The 22125-nt window shown below is 49.1% G+C and overlaps 2 protein-coding genes across 4 annotated transcripts in view; one reads left to right on the top strand and one right to left on the bottom strand.

The window, feature by feature from the left end:
• Positions 1-15671, top strand: part of DNAJC7 (DnaJ heat shock protein family (Hsp40) member C7) — a 31493-nt gene extending 15822 nt beyond the window's left edge. Inside the window, exons 6-14 of the mRNA XM_004434471.3 lie at positions 3243-3361; positions 4049-4202; positions 4722-4886; positions 5743-5834; positions 9260-9333; positions 10040-10186; positions 10425-10577; positions 12607-12669; positions 13135-15671. Of these exons, the coding sequence (XP_004434528.1) occupies positions 3243-3361; positions 4049-4202; positions 4722-4886; positions 5743-5834; positions 9260-9333; positions 10040-10186; positions 10425-10577; positions 12607-12669; positions 13135-13172 (1005 nt within the window). The 3' untranslated portion in view covers positions 13173-15671. The remainder of the gene's footprint in view (positions 1-3242; positions 3362-4048; positions 4203-4721; positions 4887-5742; positions 5835-9259; positions 9334-10039; positions 10187-10424; positions 10578-12606; positions 12670-13134) is intronic.
• Positions 15583-21772, bottom strand: CNP (2',3'-cyclic nucleotide 3' phosphodiesterase). 3 transcript variants are annotated; one of them, XM_087441172.1, is made up of 5 exons: positions 21650-21772; positions 20599-20708; positions 19741-20410; positions 17608-17747; positions 15583-16204 (listed from the first exon to the last, which is right to left on the bottom strand). In XM_087441172.1, the coding sequence occupies exons 2-5, from the start codon at positions 20599-20601 to the stop codon at positions 15755-15757; spliced, it is 1263 nt and encodes a 420-aa protein (XP_087297298.1). In that variant the 5' UTR covers positions 20602-20708; positions 21650-21772; the 3' UTR covers positions 15583-15754. The 3 variants fall into 3 exon arrangements, with proteins under 3 accessions (XP_087297298.1, XP_004434531.1, XP_087297299.1); XM_004434474.3 differs by lacking the exon at positions 20599-20708; XM_087441173.1 differs by lacking the exons at positions 20599-20708; positions 21650-21772 and adding an exon at positions 21480-21591.
• Positions 21773-22125: the final 353 nt, after the last annotated feature.

Here is a 22125-nt window from a genome sequence, read left to right as displayed (position 1 = left end):
GGGCCAACCCAGGTGGCCTAGTGGTTAAGTTCGGCGCACTTCACTTCAGTGGCCTGGGTTTGGTTCCCAGGCGCAGGCCTACACCACTTGTCAATGGCCATGCTGTGGCGGTGACCCAAATACAAAATAGAGGAAGATTGGCAACAGATGTTTGCTCAGGGTGACTCTTCCTCAGCGAAAAGAAAAAAAAGAAGTTTGTGAGTACCACCCAAGGAATGGAGTTGTCACTTCATAGGTGGGAATTTGCTCAGTGCTGTCTGTAGCAGGTACTCAATAAATGTTTGAAAAACGACACAGTTAAGAATCATTCCTAAGGCCCCGTGGCTTAGCGGTTAAGTGCGTGTGCTCCGCTACTGGCGGCCCGGGTTCGGATCCCGGGCGCGCACCGACGCACCGCTTCTCCGGCCATGCTGAGGCCGCGTCCCACATACAGCAACTAGAAGGATGTGCAGCTATAACATACAACTATCTACTGGGGCTTTGGGGGGAAAATAAATAAATAAATCTTTAAAAAAAAAAAAGAATCATTCCTAAGTCACACCCTGTGAAGTTCTTTTATTTGGTAATAAATATATCTGATTAGCTTATGCAGAGTCCCAGCATTAACTTATTAGCATCCCTCTTCTGTCCGTTGGTTTTAATAACCATAGTGTCTTTGTAGTGTGATTCATAAGTTTCTTTTGTTTTGTTTTTGTGTGTGTTTGGAAAGTGATTCTGCCTCCTGTCATGTTTTCTGAGGTTTACATAGGCAAAAGCTTTGTCTCGAAAGACAGTCTTTTGGGTTTCTTTTCTCTCTTGCCCACTCTGGAGCTAGAATCCTCTGTTTGTGACATCCCAGCGCCCCCCCCCCCCCCCCCCGCCCCGCCACTGTGGCTCATGGTGATGTCACAAATGAAGAATTATGATCCTGGCAGGGGAAACAGATGAACTTGGAAGAAACAAAGATCTTCTTTGCCTGCAGCTGTCCCTAGTCATGGGGAGGTGGGGGGTGGGAAGTGAAGCGCTGAGCCTCCAGCTGTACCCCCACGATGAGCAGAACCATCAGCACAGCAGCACAGAACGCTGGGAAGGCAGCAGTGTGGCTGCTTAAATTTTGACTGACTGCTCCCACCCCCCCCCTTCTTTTTCCATTTAAGGGGAAAAATTAGCACCATGACTCTACCCTACATAATACCTGAATTTTCATACTGTCCTTAGAACTTCCAGGACAGTAACCTGTGCCATTGAAGGAGAGGCATCCCCACCACTGCTCTATTGATATTGCAGGAAGTCTTCCCAGTGGAACAGCCCATGGTGTTTATCTACTTCCCCATATTTTTTAATTTAAATTTTCAAATAGGTGCTTTTTGTGGTTCAAAAGCTGGAAAGTATAAACAAATACTCCATGATAAGTGTTGCCCCAAACTTGTACTTCATCTGCCTAGTTCTCACCACCTAAGGTAACCACTGTTCGTGTTTCTTGTTTCCTTCCACAGTTTTATTCTACATATATAAGCAAGTACAAATATAGATTTTTAATTTTCTTTTTTTTCATGAAAGATAATATGCTATACATAGTTCTGTACCTTGCTTTTTTTCATTTAATAGACCTTGGAAGAGTGTCTTCAGTATTTTACAGCCACATAGTATTCCATTATGTGAATGTTTACATTATCTAACCAGTCTCCTGTTGATAGAATTTGAGTTATTTCTGCTTCTAACTTTTCAGACTTCCTCTTTTCCTGATCCCCATGGTCAGATTCTTAGAGGGAGTGGGTATCCCTTAACTCCAGATTTTTCCTTTGAGTTAGTTATTCTTAGAGGAGAATGTGATTCAGCAAGGATTCCCAGAAACAGCAGCTAAACCAAAAATGGAAGCTCAAAGAACAAACGTCTGGGGCCGGCCCCGTGGCTTAGTAGTTAAGTGTGTGCGCTCTACTGCTGGCAGCCCAGGTTCGGATCCCGGGCGCGCACCGACGCACCACTTCTCCGGCCACGCTGAGGCCGCGTCCCACATGCAGCAACTAGAAGGATGTGCAGCTATGACATACAACTATCTACTGGGGCTTTGGAGGGAAAAAATAAATAAAATCTTTAAAAAAAAAAAGAACAAACGTCTGAAAAGAGAAAATGGAAATATATGGAGGGCCTTTATGAAACAGAAAGCTTGAACTAATCCAGCTGTGTGTGTGAGAGAGAGAAGTCCTTGGCTTTTGGTTTGTATAGCAACATGTTGAGTATACTAATCTGATATAGTCTATTTAGAACCCTTTAAAATGAACTATTTTATTGGTATATTTCTGTACTAAAATAGAGTGGCCAGCAGGGTTATCAGTGAGATGTGAGGCTCATGGCACAGGAAGGAGGGAACTCTGAGCAATTTCAGTGACATAGGGAGCAATGATTCATACTGGGTTATTTTTGGTATTCCTTGTCTTAATAGGCTAAGCATGAGGAATTATGCAAAGTAGCAAATAACAGTATTTCTGCACTAGCAGAATGTGAGTTTTTTGTTTGTTTGTTTGTTTGTTTTGTGAGGAAGATCAGCCCTGAGCTAACATCCATGCTAATCCTCCTTTTTTTTGCTGAGGAAGACTGGCTCTGAGCTAACATCTATTGCCAACCCTCCTCTTCCCCCCCACCCCCAAAGCCCCAGTAGATAGTTGTATGTCATAGTTGCACGTCCTTCTAGTTGCTGTATGTGGGACGTGGCCTCAGCGTGGCTGGACAAGCGGTGCGGTGGTGCACACCCGGGATCCGAACCTGGGCCGCCAGTAGCAGAGCACGTGCACTTAACTGCTAAGCCACGGGGCCGGCCAGAATGTGAGTTTTGATCACAGTCACCGTGGATATGATTCACTGTGGAGGCAGCTTAGCATGGTGATTAAGGTTATAGGTTCTGGAGTCTTAGTGACTAAGATCGAATCCTGTTTCTATCACTTACTAGCTTTGGTGACCTAGAACAAGTAACGTAACATCTGTGCTTTAGTTTTCTCATCAGTAAAATAAGGGTCACATTATTACCTACTTTATAAAATTGTCATGAGCATTAAATGGGTTACTATATAAAGTAGTAAACGTCTGCTGGTACTATTATTATCTGGATCAACTGCTCTCATTTCAGTGGCTTAATCAAATGAATTAGGTATGTTTTTAAACTCTGATATTACTTTCCTTTGAATCTTTGTGTTACCTGTGACCAAACTAAAGACGTTTCTGGAGTCCTAGATGAAGAGCCTTATTTACTTTCTTCTTCCCCATAGGTTGTTTTCTGCATGGACCGTGCCCTAGAATTTGCCCCTGCCTGCCATCGCTTCAAAATCCTCAAAGCAGAATGTTTAGCAATGCTGGGTCGTTATCCAGAAGCACAGTCTGTGGCCAGGTATGAAGTCAGGCCAATTCTGCATTGAAATGCCAGATACCACTGGATGAATGCTATCTGGCAGCTCTCACAACAAGAGCTACCATATGTCCTGCAGGTAGGCCAGGTAGGGCTGATCGGACCTTCCTGGGACTTAAAACCAAAGGTTAGAATTTGATTTGAAAATGCACAGGGTGTGTAGGAGTATAGTAGGTACTTGAGCTGTAGGTGAAAGAACAGATGTGTGATTTGTTTTTGTTGTTTTTTAAATGTCTTTTTCTTTCTATTCCAGGGGTTTGCAAACGCTGTAAAGGTCCAGATAGTAAATATTTTTGGCTTTGCAGGCCCTTTGGTCTCTGTTGCAGCTACTCAACTCTGCCATTATAGTGGAAAAGCAGCCAAAGATAATAGATAAATTAATGATGTGGCTTGGTTTCATTAAAATTTTATTTACAAAATGGTGGCGGGAAAGATTTGGCCCTGGCTATAGTTTGCCAACCTCTGTTCTAATAAAGATTGTGAGACACAAGTGTATTCAAGATAAGGCTAAATATAGGTGATTTGTTTTGGGAAAAGTTCTTGGGAATCTTTCTATCTTTGGATACTTTCCATACTAGACACATGATCAAGAAAAAACCTGGCCACAAATGATAGTAATGATGGGGAGATGAAACCACTGCTAAATTTGCCCCTTTCTGGCTGTTGCAGTGACATTTTACGAATGGACTCCACCAATGCGGATGCTCTGTATGTACGAGGTCTTTGCCTTTATTATGAAGATTGTATTGAGAAGGCGGTTCAGTTTTTTGTACAGGCTCTCAGGATGGCTCCTGACCATGAGAAGGCCTGTGTTGCTTGCAGAGTAAGTTCTAGGCACCAGATCTTGGGGGGAAGAAAGCTTCCTTTTTGAGCCTTTAAGGGAGTTAGAATGGAAGGTTTTAGAATCACAAGGAATGTGATAGTTCCTCTTCCCGCCTTGCCAGGATGCTTGGTCCTTTCATTAGAAATGATTTTAAGACGACTTTTATTTGCCTAAAAGGTAAATGTGATCAGATAGAGTCAAATCCTTGTACTATCTAAGTTTCTTTTTTTCTTTTTTTCTTCTCTCAGTGAAGAAAAGATAGTAATGCTTGTCCTGGGGAGTGGAGGTAAACCCTGGGTAACACAGGCCTCATTGGTATTCTTTTGTAAATCTTGGTTTCCCCTCTCCACTCTGTAGGAAGCACCAGTGAGGAACAAATAGCTCAGGTGGTGGGGTGGGGTGGGAGGCTATTTGATGCTAAACTACTGGAATCTCAGAAAATGAAAATAGACTCTGGCCTCTCTGTGCAGTGGTCTGAGGCTCTGGATGTGAACTGACCTCCCTTGCTTTTCTCTGTAGAACGCCAAAGCACTTAAAGCAAAGAAAGAAGATGGGAATAAAGCCTTTAAAGAAGGAAATTACAAGCTAGCATATGAACTGTACACAGAAGCCCTGGGGATAGACCCCAACAATATAAAAACAAACGCTAAACTCTACTGTAATCGGGGTACGGTTAATTCAAAGGTAAGCACTTGGTCTGGGTCTTGGAGATATTTTTAAGGGACATCAAAGAGGTCTTGAGGGACATCAAAGAGGTCTTGAGAAAGCTGCCCAAAGAGGGTAAACCAGATGACAGGAGAAAAAGTTGTTTTGGTTGATAGCTTATTAGGAACTCCCTTCTGAGAGTGAAGCTTTTATCTTTGCTGTGGAATTTAGGGACACTTGAGGGACAATTTGAAAGGATATTCCCACTTGTTCTTCCTCCAGGTCCTTTTCCTCCAGTAAGAGAATGGCTAGAGGCTCTGGGATAATTTTTTAAGCAAATATTGTTGCTTCTTTTTGCCTAAGCAAGTGATTATTTCTTTTTTAGGAGTGATTTGGAGGAAATGAGAGTATGAAGAAGGCTTAGTTTTTTTCTCCAGCATAACTGATTGTCACCATGCTCAGTTAAAAATGGCCTGAGTGCCCCTGTGGTCCTATACACCATAAGAAGCAAAAGAGTAGGCTTCTTGCCCTTGCAGAGTTCTAGTAGTTAAAAATGACAGTAATTCTAATCCCACTAGTTGGCCTCTGGAAGAATGGAGGGCAAGAACCACCCTTACTATTTCCATATCTTGGTTGGGCACTAACCTGGAATGGTAGAGCTGGTTTATCTTTGCAGATAAGTGTGCCTGGCTTCCATCACTTAGAAAAGAAACCAGTTTCAAATTTGGCGTCCTTAGTGCTGTGAGATACTTGCCTTCCCGGTGACCAAGAATGAGTGTGACAGTTAGGGGGCCAGCAAGACTGATCCTCTTAGAATTTTGAAGCCATGCTCACAGCTTCTGGGCTCCCTCAATCACCGAAGATGTGAAGTATGACTGCTCTCTCTCTCCTGAAGCTTAGGAAACTAGATGATGCAATAGAAGACTGCACAAATGCAGTGAAGCTCGATGACACTTATATAAAAGCCTACTTGAGAAGAGCTCAGTGGTAAGTGCCTCTGGTGGGTGGGGGGAAGAGGGAGTTGCTGCTGGCCTGCCAGGGGAATTGCATTATGGATGATGAAGCAGACCCAGGGATGTTGTGAGGTCATTTGGTCCTTCCCCCTGCCTCTAGGTGGGATTGTTCCAGCTCTAGACTATCTTTATAGACCTCCAGCGGAGGAGATTGCACAAGCTCCCTCAGTCTCCCATGCCTGTGTCTTACGCCCCTCACGGTCAGTAAGTTTCCTCTGATGCCTGACCCAATTCCTTTTGTTAAAGTTTAAATCCATTTCTTTTGGAGATTTTATTTTGCGTTGTACACTTTTGCTCTAACTTGGCACAGTGCTTGGCACACAGTAGGTGCTCACTCAATAAATGTTTTGTTGAATGAATGTATGGTGCTTGGAAGAGGAAGAAATAAAGTATCTCTTGGAGACAGTTGTGCTTATCCTGTTTGTTCTGGGTTAGGATTAAGGTTAGAAGGGATTTAATCTGGCTCAGCTTCCCAGCAGAGTAAGGACCCCCTTTTGCCATACTACCATCTGACTAGGTGATTTATGAGCCAGGGTATGTCTGCCTCTAGTGCCCAAATTTGCCTTCAAAGTCCAGGTGTTCCCCAGCATTCTTGTTCATCTTACTCTTGGACCCACCAGCCTCTTTTCTCCAGACAGGAACATTACCAAAAGCTAGGAGAGACTCTTCTCAAAAATCCGTCTTTCTTTTTTCAGATTATTTCCCAGACAGAGAAGAACCTCCTGTCTTTAAAGTTCCTAAAGGAAGACCTATTTCTTATATACCAATCTCCAACACCCGATCCATTCCTTGTTATAAAATGTCATATCTAAGGAACAGGTGCTGTTACTGATGCTGAGGAGCCCATAGTTCTTTAAGCTCCTCAAGTCTCATCAGTGGTGCAGAACGTGTCCTACCACCCATTTAGTTTTCCCAAAATTATCCACGTTTTTATAAAATAGGATAATTGCTACTGTGTGCAGTGCTTTTTTCCTTTTTTTTTTTTTGGTGAATTTCTGAATAGATGACTAAGTCTATCAAACAGAAACATACACAGAATTATATTATAGACTTTATGAGACCAACTGTCAGTCATCTCATCTTCACAAACCACTGGCAGACAGAGTGGAAGCTTTGGAAAACAAGAGTACCTTTGACCCAGCTAAAGAGTTATTTTAACAGACGCAAAATGCTATATACATGTCCACTGCAGTTTTATCTGTAATAGCAAAGAAGGAGAATCCACCTGTATGTCTGGTTACATGATACTGTATCACTCAACGGAATACTCTGCAATGTTTGAACAGGGAATGGGGAGAGAACAGAAAATTCTTGATTTGTTAGGAGGATAATGGGATGGAGGATTATTTTCTTCATACGTGTACAATAAACAAAAATCAGGAATTGCTTTGATCAGAAAACTCCTTATCTTTGTGGTAGAAACAGAACTGTCCTCTGAGTGGCTCTGCCTTTGAGATGCCACCACAGGGGACAGCGTGCACTGTTTGGCACAGTTGGCTGAAAACTTGGCAACATCCCCGTAAGCAGCTGGGATTGACAAGAAGTACTGGAGATGAGCTCAGACCAAAGCCTACCAGAGGCCTGACTGCTGCCCCAGTGGGCCTCAACCTGCCCCTCAAGTTGGGGAGATGCCAGATCTTTGCTACATCTCCCATCATGGGCTGGAGTTTCCCATTTTCCCTAAAGCTCTACTTTTCTTTTTCTTCAACTTTAAAATTTTTTTTTAAATATAAGGATGTCCTTGAATTTTTTAAAAAAAGTGTGAGGTAAAAATGCAAATCCCTAACATCAGCTTGTTTATTACATTACATACAGTCGTGGAAAGTTCATCAAGGTTGCTTGTTTGTCAGATCATTCTACACCCAGGGCTATCAGTTACCAATTTTCTTTTACTCCAGTTTATATTATACTTCATCCTGTAAATGGGTTCTTTGAGCTCCTAGTAGCATTTGTGCCCTGTGTCTGCAAAGCATTGGTTTTGTCAACATTTTTTTAAAGTCACAATTGAGGGCTGGCCCCGTGGCTTAGCAGTTAAGTGCGCGCGCTCTGCTACTGGTGGCCCGGGTTCGGATCCCGGGCGCGCACCCACACACTGCTTCTCCGGCCATGCTGAGGCCGCGTCCCACATACAGCAACTAGAAGGATGTGCAGCTATGACATACGACTATCTACTGGGGCTTTGGGGGAAAAATAAATAAATAAAAATTAAATAAATAAATAAAGTCACAAATCAAGATGTTCAGAAAATCAGAGATGCTAAGACGTTGGGCTTCCCTTTTGCTAGCCACATCAGTAGCACTTGCCCTGCCCTGGCCTCTAAGCCTGGCCTGTCTGTGTCTTTCATGAAGATGGGCTTGTGTGGTAGCAGTGAAGTAAATTGAATCTCTGTTGTGCAGCAGCTAGCTGCACCACATGCTCACTTCCCACTGCCCAGCTAATAGTACTGTCTCTGGAGCCCCTTCTTTCAGTGGTTCGGCTGAAACAAGACATGAAAAAGATAGTGGCAATGCTACTACATGAGCAGAGGAATTCTACCTATAAAAAATTATTTGGAGTCAGTCTGCAAGAGCTTCAACAGCAGGGGCTCACTGAGAATGGCATTCCAGCTATAGTGGGGAATATAGTGGAGTATTTAATGAAACATGGACTCACCCAGGAAGGCCTATTTCATCGGTAGGCCAGTGTTGGTGCCAGTGATCTTATCCAGACATGGGAAATGCCACTTTGCCTCTGTGGAAGAGACCCTTAAAAGGTCTGGCAATCAGCCTGTCAAGCTAGATTCCTCCCACCTTGGCCAGGGCCTCTCCTTTCTTCTGACACTATGGAAATAGGAGCAAGCCTGTGTTTAGAGTCTCCTTTCTCACTTACCTACATCTCTTAGCTTGATTGGTCTTAATAGAAGCATTTTCCAACAGCCACCACCTTGAACTTGTTCCCTCTAGTGGCTCACTAATCCCACTTATTCTCTGGACTGGAGCTGGCCCTGCATGTTTATGGCACTATAGTTTTCAAAACTGTTCCATATCCATTTATGTCACTTGATAATTTTTCTCTTGTGTGTTTCAATTCCAAGGCATCAAGTAGGTGCCTTTCCTAAGGCAGGCCAGATGCCTCTTGGGGACTGTGTGTGAAATCAGAAGGAACTTTCTCCCTTTGGTTGCTTTCTGCTCAGAGCAGAGTATCACTTTGCTGGTTGGGTGCAAGTGGCATGAGACTTCTCTTTTTTTCTTGAGGAACTGGTAGTTAATTTTTTCTCATGGCTAGTTTAAAGACTCCTGTTTCATGAAGCATCTCAACCAAAAGTGTGTGTCTCTTGCTTGAGCCATGCCTCTTCCCCTAGAGTGATGCTGAAGGCCATTGCTATTTATGTCGCTCTACTGCCCTGTATTTCCTTCTCAGTTACATGGACACAGAACAGTATGAAGAAGCAGTGCGGGACTATGAAAAAGTGTATCAGACGGAGAAAACAAAAGGTAAAGGAGTGTGAGAGCATGTTTCCCAGGGAACTGTGTGGTCTTACTTGCAGGCCCTAAAACTGACAAAGGAGTAGTTCAATTTGGGGATCAGGGTTGTACCTGGAGCTTATGGGATCAGCAGCCAGGAAGGCGTGAACAGAGATCTTTTTTTGTTTGTTTTGTGTGAGGAAGATCAGCCCTGAGCTAACATCCATGCCAATCCTTCTCTTTTTGCTGAGGAAGAACAGCCCTGAGCTAACATCTATTGCCAATCCTCCTCTTTTTTCCCCTTTTCTCCCCAAAGCCCCAGTAGATAGTTGTATGTCATAGTTGCACATCCTTCTAGTTGCTGTATGTGGGATGCCATCTCAGCATGGCCGGACAAGTGGCGTGTTGGTGCGCGCCCGGATCCGAACCCGGGCCGCCAGTAGTGGAGCGCAGGCACCTAATCGCTAAGCCACAGGGCCGGCCCCTGAACAGAGATCTTGAGTGCGGGATGAAGTTCCTGTATTCTGGTCCCTGTCACTTTCACTTCCTTTTCTGTGTGATGAGGCTGATGTGAGAAACCTAAGTATGAGTAGATTTTTTTTAATCTCCAGAAGAAAACACCTTAAAAGCCCCTAGTATGGTTAACAAGGCTTCTGACTCCAAAGCATCTGGTATGGGACCTGGGAAGGGATGCCAGAATCAGATTTGTCCATTGACACTTGATGTCTCCCTCTAGAACACAAACAGCTCCTAAAAAATGCACAGCTGGAACTGAAGAAGAGTAAGAGGAAAGATTACTACAAGATTCTGGGAGTGGACAAGAATGCCTCTGAGGATGAGATCAAGAAAGCTTATCGGAAACGGGCCTTGATGCACCATCCAGGTAGAGCAGGCAAGGGAGGGGACTCCATGGGAAGAGCACACCAGGCCGGCCCACTGCCAAACTCAGTCCAGAATGAAAGCCCAGGGAGGCTCTTCAGCTGGGGATAAGGTGTCGCTAAGTTCCATACTCTGCAAATTTGGGGAAGTACCAAATTCTAAAATCAGACATAAAGTGGTCTTCCTCTTAAACTTTATTTTCTTGAGACTGAGATGAGTTCTTCTTGTACTCCTCCCTTTAGATCGGCACAGTGGAGCCAGTGCCGAAGTTCAGAAGGAGGAGGAGAAAAAGTTCAAGGAAGTCGGAGAAGCTTTTACCATCCTCTCTGATCCCAAGAAAAAGACTCGCTACGACAGTGGACAGGACCTGGATGAGGAGGGCATGAATATGGGTGGTGAGTTGGTTGGGACAGCCTGGGATAAATCTGGCAGGTGGAATGTTAGAGATTTTTCTAAAGACACTCCAAAGGGAGAATGTCTGTAATTAGCCAGTGACAAATCAGTGTAGTGATTGTAAAGTGCATATTGATGAATACCTATAATATGTGAGGCTCTGTATTGGGTGCTAGAAATAACAAAGATAAATTAGACTTGGTTACCTGACCTCTGGGAATCCACAGTCTAGGGGTTTGCAAACTCCAGCCAACAGGCCAAATCTGACCCCTGCTCTAATAGACAGGGAATCCAACGAGTGCAGTCGAGTGCAGCAGTTGCCCAGGGTGCAGAGTGGGCACCAAGGAGGTAAGCACGAGCAAGGGAGGGCCTGGAAGTGCAGAGAAGCACAGCACCCTTGGGGAGCTGCAAGGGGCCCAGTCTAGGAGGAGAGAGGGTGCTCCAGGCAGGTAGGTGGTGGTGCGAGACGAGGCCAGAAAGTAGCTGGGTCAGACCTCAGAAGGCCTTAGGGGCTGGAGGAAGGAATATGGGCTTTTTCCTGTTGGCTGGAAGTTCTTTTGTCCCCCACTGTAAAGTGTATGCGGACTGATATTTATGTATGTCACATGTTCCTGTAAGCCCTCACATATTCAGTTTCCCTGAAAGACTCAGGATGAAGTAAAGCACCACCATCAATGTGACTGCTTACTGTGAGCTCAGTCGGAGATAAAAGAGGCCCTGAACTATGGACATTTCTCAGACCACGGTCTCTAATGCCAACCCTTCTCTTCCACTAAGAACATCTGTTGAAATTTAAAATAAGATTGATGATGTTATAGAGGTAATCCTGACCTCTCCAGTTCAGGGTGTGTGTGTGTTTTTAAAACCTAGGTTTACAATAATAAACATTGCTCTGCCCAGCAGTTGAGAAGAGCTATAATCAGTCGAAAGCTATTGAAAGGTTTTAAGTAGAGGAGCTATGGACTAAATTTAGGCTCTAGAAATATATTTGTGATGGCAGTGAGGAGAGGTGGTTTGGAAGGGGAGAGGAGGATAGAGATGGTGGGAAGACACAGTTGATAGGAAAGGATTGGTGGGCACAATTGGGAGATAGTGGTAGGCTCGGCAGGAGTTGGTTGCTGAATGTGTTGAGAGAGGGAAAGGACTAAGTTGAGAGTGGCTTTGGCATAGCTGACTTGATGGGGCCATTCGCTGAGCTAGGGGACCCAGGAAGATGAGCAGATACGCAGGCAAAGAGGAATGCACTTTTGGACACAATGTGCCTGTGGGATCAGCTGGTGGGGGTAAATCTTGCTGTACAGCTTAGGAAGTCAGGCAGGGCTGGGGAGATCAGACCTGCTGTGGCCTGGTGAAAAGAGCACAGCGTTGGAGTGGGACAGGAGTTGGAATTTTCAGTTCTGCTGCTTTTACTGGCCATGTGATCTTGGGCAAGTTACTTTTGCTCCTACTTATGTTTTGTTGAGTATAAATTAGGAATAATACTTACCCTGACAAACTATTATTAGGATTAAATGATAGAATGTCCCAGCGCCATGACTGGCACCTGGTAGGTGCTTTAATAAACCATAGCTTTTTTCTGGCATACAGTCTAGACAGAGCATGAAATCAAACAAATACAACAAATCATAGGTCTTATATTTATTCTTGGTAGCATTTAAGTGATAAATTTTAGCCTTTTCAGTAGCAGCCCCAGCATTATAGGGAGGAAGAGTGTGGGGAAAGTGTGTGTCAGTAAGTACAAATGGCATTGTTGAGAAGAGGGGCCAACGAAGTGCACTGAGGCAAAGAAAGCTTTCCTTTGGCACTTAGAAGGAGAAGGGAACGTATCCTAGGAGTGGGATCAAGTAGCAAGTTTCACATAAGGTGGGGCAGATTTGCTCACTGCTAGTCTGTGAAGTTTTGGGAAAGGAGGGAAGCGATACTATCTGGGAAAGCTTTGGAGATCTATTCTCAGTGTCATGATAAGTTCCCCTTCAAACACTAATTTTTTCACCTTTTTGTCCCTTCCTTGTTTCTCTCCTTGCTCCACAGATTTTGATGCAAACAATATCTTCAAGGCATTCTTCGGTGGTCCTGGGGGCTTCAGCTTTGAAGGTGGGTATGCCTTCTGTCCTTGGGAGTCCCCGGATCACAAGCAGAGGCAGCGACTCCACAGTTAGGCAGCCCTTTGCGAGTCAGAGGGGCCCAGGAGTGGAGGCAGCTGAATTCTCGGCTAGCAGGGCATCTATCCACTCAGGTGGTGCTGAGGATGGAGGAAGGAGGCTCCCAGGCACACCCTGCCTTGGGACCATTAGAGCCACACCTCCACAGGGTCAGGGAGGCGTCGCTAAGCCGCCTAGTACCAGGGTTTCTGTGCAAGAGTGAAGGTGTTAGAAGCCACACACATAGAGCATGCTCACATGCTCCCTCTCACACCCCGGGGCCCAGGCTGTTTGATACCCTTAGAGGTTTTTCTCTGAGTTTGAAGCAGCCCTTGAAGACTTGTCCATAATCAGAGCAAAGTGATCTTCCCTTGAAAACCCACAGAGCCAACTAACAAGCCCTTCTTTTCCCTCACAGCATCTGGGCCAGGAAACTTCTTTTTTCAATTTGGCTAATGAAAAACCTAGAACCCAGAAAATGCAGACTTGCTCAGTTTCACCTTGAATGTGGACACAGTTCACCTCCTCCCTTCATCATGTCTCCATGTCCTTAGAGCAGTTTTGTTTTTTCAGTTGGATACCATGTCTGCGTGAGTGGGGTGAAGGAAAGGGAGCCAGCGCCGAAGACTGCGGGTAGGGGAGGGAGGCGGGGGTGGACAGGGAGGCAGCTTGTGAAGTTTTGTTTTACTGTTTAACTTTATTAAAAAAAAAATTAAGAGAATAAAATGTTTTGACCCTTTCTGGCACTTTGCTCTGGTAGCTGCTTTGTGTCACTCCGGAGTCAGTGGGCCAAAGCTGAGCCCCCAGCGTGGAGCTGATGCTGACGTGAACCTGAAGCTCAGCAAGCTGCCCCGCAAGGGGTGTGGGCACCCAGAGCCTGGTGGCAGGCGGGATGCTGGCTGCCTCTCCTAAACCTATTTAGCATGTGAGTGCTGAGCAGGCCCTGGGTGTGCTGCTGGGCCCAGCCTGATGGCAGTCACGGGGAAGTGAGTTAGAAAACATGCTCATTTTATGGTGGAGGCCACCAGAAATCACTAGAAGCCGTGTGTCCAAAGCTCACATAGACCATGGGTGGATGCTAAGTGTCAGGCTGGACTAAACTAAACACAGGAGGTTTACACCAGCTCTCACAGCTGTGCAGGCTGCCAGTGCAGGCTTGAGGGAGATGCAGACAAGGACACAATCCTGCCTCCCTGATTTTGTGTGGGAGGCAGGCTGCGGAAGGAAGCCGTGGTGTGTGCCAATGCTGTTCAAGTTAAGCTTAGTGTTGGTGGTGAGTAAACTTCTATAGGAGTTCCAGGCAGGGACACTTGAGGCTTTTACGGAAGCTTAGATATTTGGTGCTTTGGTAGTAGACATAGCTGAGGAAAGACCTTAGATTTCTCTTCCTTTGGAGCCCCTGCCCTTTCTTTCCAGTCTTCCCACTTTGGTGCCAAGGCCATGGTGAAATGATGACTGAGTTAGGCCTGGGAAGTTCCCCATGTAGCCGTCCAGGCCCCTGTTGGCCTGGAAGAGATTCCTGGATGTCAGGTCTTCCCTTGTGTTTGAAGCAGCACTGAGCACTGACTGGAGGGTGGCCTTCCCTAGAGAACTGGGGGAACCCCACACTAGGCACTTTGGGTCTTGCTGAGAAGTCTTTCCTATTGGGTTGGGCTGGGCACTCCTGTGGGCCGTTGCCACAGTTAAAGGGGATGAGAGGCTCTGTGCTCCATGTCCCTCAGACCCAGGCAACCCCCACTTTCTGTGTGCGTTTAAGACCAGCTTCTCTCCTTCCTGCCTCCTCATGAAAGCCAACACTGTTCAGCTGCCCAACCTCACCACAGCTGTGCCCAGCCAGCAGAGGGGAGACAGGACCGATGGCCCCAAGCTGTGGGACAAAGCCAGTCCTAATACACCCAGCCCTCGCACCAAGGAAGACTGAGCTGGGCACAGAAGGGTGAGAGAGACTGCACACAGCTAGGATTAACGTGATTTATTTCATTATCAGTCTTACAAGTTGCTGAGGTTGGGCAAAGCCAGGAGAGTAACTTAAATGCCAAGCACTTTTGTGGAGTGACCACCAGATTAGCAAGGCCCTGTTACTGAGCAGAGGGCAATGGAGGACACCCCGGGAACCACAGCACATGTAGCAGTGTTAAAAACCCCTTCCCAGAGGCCCCAGGTGGGACTTGGCCCTTAGCAGCCAGGCGTCCACTCCATTGGCTCTTGGTACCCACCGACCCCCTTTAAAGGAGGCACAGAGGCCTCCCGAGGCACCAAGGAGGCAAGGTGGGCTGGGCAGACAGCAAGATTAGAGCTTCCCCAGGAGGTACTGTCTCTGGCCTCGATCTCCCCATCCACATAGCAGAGCCACACCACTGGAATGGATGGCCAGCCCATCCCCTTCCTGGGGTGAGACCAGTAGCCAGGCTAGGATGTGGCTGCTGCTTATTCTGTTTTCTTCCCTAGTTATCAAACTTACCTAGTTACAGTGTGAAGGAGGAGGGGACAGGCGCTTAGGACCAAAGGTGGGGGGTAAACCCCTTTTTCTGCCCTGGTAAATAGCCCCAGCCTTCCTGGGGCTACAGTGATCAAGAAATGGGATCACTGCCCAAAGCCCAGGGATCTTCCCCTCAAATCCACCACTAGTTTTCCATGGCCGTGGTGACCACTCTGGGTATGTGCAGCTCTCAGGTATCTCTCCCCACTAGCTGGCTCTGGGCAGGGCAGTGGACCTGGGCTGGGGGCTGAGAGAAGCAACTGGAAGCAGGGCTCGGGGTCGTGGCTGCGGCTGGTCCAGGCCCAACTCAGCCCAGCCTTGTCAGCTTTGGTCCAGGTTCCTGAAATGCCACCCACCTTGTGTTGAGAGCTTGAGTGTTAGAGGGGATGAGGGGGCAGGAAAAGAAGAGCAGTTATTTTATAAGTTTTTAAAAAGTTACAGGAAGGTTAACTTGAGTAAAAAAAAAAAAAAAAGAATCTTAAAGATCAAGCAGAGGGCCTGTTTCCCTCTCCTCCCCCTTCCCTTGTAAAGAGTCAGGGGCCCAGAGTGGTGAGACCACTCAAATGATGGTGCAGGACTGAAAGGCACCCCCCTTTCGGCTGCTGAGTATGGGCACAGATTTGCCCTTCCCGTAGTAGCCCGTGAAGATGGCCTTGACCTCCACCGTCTTGGGCAGGTTCAGCATCCAGCGCCCACTTCCCAAGGAGTAGAGCTTGCCCCGGTTTAGCTCACCCACCTCCTCGCCTCGGCTGCCCCCCTTCTCCTGCTGCAAAATCTCGAGGAGGTCAAGGCCCGTCTGCACAGCCTCCACGTCAGCTGCGCAGCCCAGGGTGATGTGAGCGCGGCTCCCCCGGGGCAGGCTGTCAGAGGGCGACAGCCTGTCCACGTCATTTGGCCACAACAGCAGCTGCTGCTCGCTCAGCTCCACCCGGGCTCCAGTCGTCTTGGGTGTCACAAAGAGGGCCGACACGGCCAGTGTGAAGGCCTTGCCATAAGATTTCTTCACCGCCTACAGAGAGAGAAGGAGAGGACTAAGCTAGAGGTGTGGCCTCCAGAGAGGGACAGCTGACTAAGGGCGGGTAACAGGCAAGCACAACTGAGCAGAACCCTTTGGTAAAGGCACGTCATCCATGAACATCTGCCACAGGCAGCCTGTGTGTTGTAGGACATCTTTCCACTGACACGGTTCCAGCTGATGTGAATATAACGAAGGAGCCAGAAAGGCAGGACAGAGCAGGGGTTAAAGGCCAGACCTCCTGAGCTCAGAACCTGGCGCCCCCACTTACTAGCTGCAGGGCTTTGAGCAAATTAACCTCTCGGTGCGTCGGCTTATTCACCTGTGAAATGGGGATGATGCAGAACCTACCTCAATGTTGGGATTAAAGGAGCCTGGTAACAAGCTGCCCCTCGGCTCACCCTGAGTAAAGCCATCCTGAGATCCAGGCAACATTCTGGAGGGCAGGGGAGGTCAGAAATAAACACCTTTGGTCACAGTCTTCTCTGGACACCTTGGTTTACATCTGGTGACATACCTGCTTATATCCAACTCTCTGAGAAGGCCCCTCTCTCCCATCTGACCATAAAAGTTGCTCTGTTTTTGCTCACAATCCCTTGTCCCAATAGTGTCTCATACATAACAGGTGCTTAATAAATACTGCTAAATGAATGAATGGTTAGAGATGGTAGTGGAAAGTGTTAGACAGTCATTCATGCAGCTCTGCTAGGTGCTGGGAACACAGGGCTGAACCAAACTAAAAAATGCTCGCCCACAGGGAGCTTCCACTCCAGTAGGAGGAGACCGATGAGCGCACAGGTCAAAGGGCTGCGCTAACCTAGGCAGAGAAGGGGGGAGACGGGTGGAGGGTCAGGGAAGGCCTCACTGAGAAGGCGACCTGAAGGAGGCTGGAGACAGCCATGCGCATCTGGGCAACACGCCTGGTGCTGAAGCATCACCGTGGCGGGGGGCGGCGGTGGGCAGAGGATACCAGCTGTGTGGAGGGGAAGGGTCTGGTGCCCCTAAGCCAATAAGCCTCACTATCCCTTGACACTCCCTACTCCAGGGCAAGGCCAGCCCTCAGACTAGGGACAGGGACCTCAGAGAACCAGGCTCCCTGGGGGCAAGGGACTCCTGGCTTTGGGACTGAATGCAGGCTTAGGCCAGAGCAGGAGCCTGCTGCCACCAGCATTCTCCATGAGGCCGCAGAAGGAAAGGCACTGGTGGACAGGCCCTGGGGATGAATGCACAGGACAGCTGAGGTCTGTGTGACTGAGCCTGCAGGGGGCGAGCTGGAACAGGAGATGCCATTGTTCCTGAGAGGCTCTCTGGGTTCTGGTTCTGCCTTGAGCTGGTACCCAGCTCCAAGAGACCCTGCCCTCTCCCCACCTCAGCGGGTGTCCCTAAGAGGCACTCACATCCTGCTGGGCGTACTCGTCTGCCCCGGTGGCCTTCCCGTAGTCACAGAACTTGGTTGTGCAGTGCAGCACGCCCGGGGGTCTCTTCCCAAAGTAGGTGGGCAGTTCAATCTTCTCCCTGGGCTCACCCCCAGGGACAACTGCAGGGAGAGAGAGAGCAGGCCCGTCCCAACATCTGTCACCAAGACCAGGAGGCCCAGAGGAAAAAAATCGGACCTCAAGCATAAACTCTTGAACAATCCACTATCATTCATTCATTCATTCGTTGGTCAAACTAAGAGCAACTTTAGAGCTATAGCTATAAACAAGTGCTTCACTTCCCGGGCTTTACATTACGTAGCCTTTTATAGCTCTTCCCAAACTTGAAAACCGAGGCACTTGGAACCCAGGAGTAGGCAGCATAGGCCAAAGGAATCAGCTTCCCCAGCTGCACATCTGAGAGACGGAAGCAAGATATGAAAAATGGAGCAGAAAGAAAAAGAGGGGGTTGGGAACTATGTAGTATGATGGAAGGAGCCAGAAAGAACAAAATTAACCTTCCAGCCCTTTGACCTGGGCAAGTGATTGACCCTTATCTGTCAGTCGAGTACAACAATTAGGGTGACCATACCCCCTAGTTTTCCCACAACCAGGGAACTATTAGTAGCGCCCCATTTCACTCAGGGGCCCACTGGGACGAGAAGTTACCTGGTCACCATAATAATTTAATTGCAGGCTTGTGTAGTGGATGACAGCCTACAGAGGGCCTGGTGCAGGAAGGGTTTTGGGCTATAATGGTATGACATTATGTGGCTGGTAGTCTCAAGGAGACTTGGAGCATTCATGATTTCAATTTCCAGACTCCAAGCCTTGGGGCTAGCTTCAGAGTCACTAGGTTTTTCCTGTTTATTCCCAGAGTTGAGTCCCTGCGAGGATGTCTCGCACCCTCCACAGGGGAGGGAGGCCTCCACTCTGACAGCAGGCCTTGTTCTTGGCCCATTACATTTCTCCTGCTGCATCCCGGGCAGAAAAGGATTCCAGTTTTCAATGGTAAAAGCAGCTTCAAGAGGCAGTCACTCTCCAGGGCAGAGCCACCAGCTCAACCCAGGAGCCCTGCCTCTCGGGTGCTTTTCTGTCAAGCTATTCACAGGTACTGGGCTCAGGCCTGGCCAGCATCTCTACAGGCAGCACTGTGCTGTTCCCACAGCATTTGAGCTTTAGGGGCCGAGAAAAGAGTTCTCTGAGAACATACATAGGCACCAATTACCTGCCTTTGAACAACACAAAGAAACATGGGTGACGATATTTCAAGTATGAAGATAACCTAAAATCTAGGAGAACTAGAAATGGGTTCAAGGAACAGATGGATGAGTGGATGACATATCCCCAGTAGGCCACTGTAGAAGAATGAGGGCCACCAGGGTCCTTCCTTACCCCACACCTACCCTCTCATTGGAGCACACAGCCCTTGCCAGGAGGGAGCCCTGGGGAGGCCCCTGCTGGGGTCCACAGAGGCCAGGCTCTATGGCTCTGGGCAAACCCCACATCCCTCCGGGCCTGTCTTCCCATCTGCAAAATGAGGGGTTTGGACTGGGTGTGAGACTGTTCTCTGGAGCAGTGGGATGCCACAGGAGGTGCGCTGAGTAGCCCAAGGCCTGAGAACCATCTCCAATGAAGTCACAATAGTCCTAGTTATAATTTGTTTGCAGTTTAGGATTCCATGGAATATTTTATTTTAGAATATGGTTCTGCTGCTAAAAATAAGTTTGAAAACACTGGACCGGACTCTCCCTCTAAAGTTACAAGAAATGTTGACATATTTCCTGTTATGACAGTAATCTGTTTTTCCCACCTCTAAGCCAGGGTCAGTGCTCTAGATCCAGGCTGGGAGAGGGCAGTGGGGAGAAGAGAGCAGGAAGGAAGGGTGCAGGGAGAGGGAAGGTGCTCTGGGAAGCGCCTCTCCCCACATCCCTCTGCGCCTCCACTACCCAGGGCTGCCTCTGCCTGTACCAAGTGAGCCTCTGCCTGCCTCCCCACTTGGCTCCCAGTGCTTTGAGAACAACAGTGGTCCTGTGCATGCAGCACCTTGTGCCCAGCAACGGGGGGCTTATGAATGAGGCCGAGTGCCCCCACCCCACCCACTCCGCCACCTACAGTGTCGCAGCTCCTTCTTGAAGGCCTTGTGGTTCCCCAGCTCGTCCAGGAAGGCCTGGCCAGCTTTGCGGAGGCTCTCAGAACTCTTCCTGGTCAGGAACCAGCCGAAGTAGAGCGGCAGGAAGTCCTTCTCCAGCCCAGGCTTCAGCTTCTTCAGGTCGTCGGCCGACAGCTGCCAGTGGCTCTTCTCCTTGAGCAGGGTACAGTCCAGCCGCCACGACGTCTTGGGTTCCACCAGCACCACCTGGTACTCGTACTCATCGGCCATGTCAAAGAGCTGCTCCAGCCGCTCCCGCTCATGGTTGGTATCATCCAGCACAAGGGTGCGGGTGTCCCGGCGGCAGAAGGCAGCCAGTTCCTCATCCAGCCGCTTGTACTGCTCGGAGAGGCTTCCCTGGGTGCCAGGGGTGATCCTGTGATCGTCGGCAGACACTATCTTGGTGCCGTCACGGTACCTCTCCACGATGACCCGCGCCAGCGTGGACTTGCCGCTCCCTGGCAGGCCACGCAGGATGAAGAGTGTCTTGCACTCGCGCAGTACGGAGACCGTCTCCTCATCCTGCAGGAAGGGAAACTGCAGCTCAGGCTTGTCCTTGGCCCCTGAGGATGACATTTTGCGGAAGAAGATCTTGGGCAGGAACGTGTGGCTCTTTCGGGAGAAGCCTCTATTCTGTGAGGAGGGGAAGAGCAGATGTCAGCCAGGTCACTGGGGGCCACCCAGCCAGCCTTGCCCTCTTGTCTCAGGCCTCGTTCTAACAGGGAACCCCTGCTCAGGGCTCCCCGGCCCCGAATTACAAGCACAGCGACTCCCCCAGCCGTGGAGTGGTAGACTGTCTCTCCTTTTCCGTCCTGGCATACCATGAGCTTCTGGTTGTGGAGGATGGAGAGGGAAGCTTGTCTGAGGTTCCTAAACTCTTCCTTTCCTCTAATTGGAGCTGTAGCCTCAAGGATCACCACTGCTGCCACCTCTAAAGAGAAAATGTGCTGGAAGTGTGTGTCCCCTCCTCAGGGGAGAGCCTGAAGCCTGGGGTTCTAAAAGCGGACTCTGACTTTATCTTCCGGCACCCATTAAGGATGACCTCTCTGGAGGTGGGGGTCTCTAGGGCCGGGCACAGGCACAGCTGCCCTGCTCTGAGTGCAGAGGGTTGGGTGGAGAAGGGTTACCAAGACTGCCTCCCTTCCCCCAACAATGGCAGCAACAGATAATACTCTCTTGTCTGGGATGGGGGGACAATGGTCCCACAGAAGGGCTGGTGGGGGCAGGGCTGGAGAGCGCGGGACAAAGGGGCTCATTCACGCGCCTGCTACCTCCTCCTCTGCCCTCAGCCCCCACAAAGTCGTGGCTTTTGTGCCTGCCCCAAGCCTGGGCGGCACAGGGCACCTGTGTTCGGGGTCGAGCTCTGCCCACCACTTCGCTGTGTGTAAGTAGCACCTCTCTGAGCCACTGTTTTCCTGCCTGCTACAAGCCACAAGCGAAAAGTGTTTACGGTAAACCGCTCGCTCTTCTACGCTGGCTCCACCTCCCTCAGCAGCCTGAGAGCTTAGCAGGCAACACAGTTTTCTCAGACCAGGCCCCTGGGCAGGCGAAGGCGAGGAATGCCCGCCCAGCGCGTGAAGTGGGGACCGGCCACCCACAGGCCTTCTGGGTCTGCCGCGGACAGCAGCTTCTGCAGCTCCGGAGCCCCCTCCTCCTCCTCCAGCGGCCCTCCCCATTGCACCTCTCCCCGCGTCTCCCCTACCTCAGCGCTGCACCGCACGGCCAAGAAAGCCAGCGCTCAACTCCGGAAACTCGGGTCCTTATTTGCATGCCACTTCCTCCGCGAGTCCCCCAATCCTCCCGTTGTCCGTTAGGGCGCTACCCCGAGCCCAGCCCGCCCCCTCCCCCGCCGGCCTTCCCGCGCCCGCTCACCATGATGAGAACGGGGCGCCGCCGTGGCCGCCTTCGCAGGCACCAGTTCTCCGGGACCGCCCGCCTGCGCGGAGGGACACGGAGCCTAGCGGTGCCGCGACTCTGGCCGGGCCGCCTTACATAGCCAGGGGGGCGGAGCGCGCGCAGGGGCGGGTCGGGCTGGGCCCTCTCTGCGCAGGCGCTGGGAGCAGCCCTCCGGCCCAGCGCGGCGGGGGCAGCCAGCTGTGCGTACCTGTGCGCTCCCGGCCGCTGCCGCTAGGGGCTCGTCTGACCTCTTTTCTCATAGGTGTTGATGATGACCTTTTTTTTTTTTTTAGAATTTTTTTTCTTTTTGTGAGCAAGACTGGCTCTGAGCTAACATCCATCACCAATCCTCCTCTTTTTGCTGAGGAAGATGAGCCCTGAGCTAACATCCATGCCAATCTTCCTCTATTTTGTATATGGGATGCTGCCACAGCATGGCTTGATGAGTGGTG

This window comes from Ceratotherium simum, chromosome 16 (genome assembly GCF_057802395.1).
Source record: "Ceratotherium simum simum isolate JZ-2026a chromosome 16, ASM5780239v1, whole genome shotgun sequence".
Classification (NCBI taxonomy): Eukaryota; Metazoa; Chordata; class Mammalia; order Perissodactyla; family Rhinocerotidae; genus Ceratotherium; species Ceratotherium simum.
The sequence above is the reverse complement of the archived record's forward strand: the minus strand, read 5'-3'. Positions and strand labels throughout refer to the sequence as shown.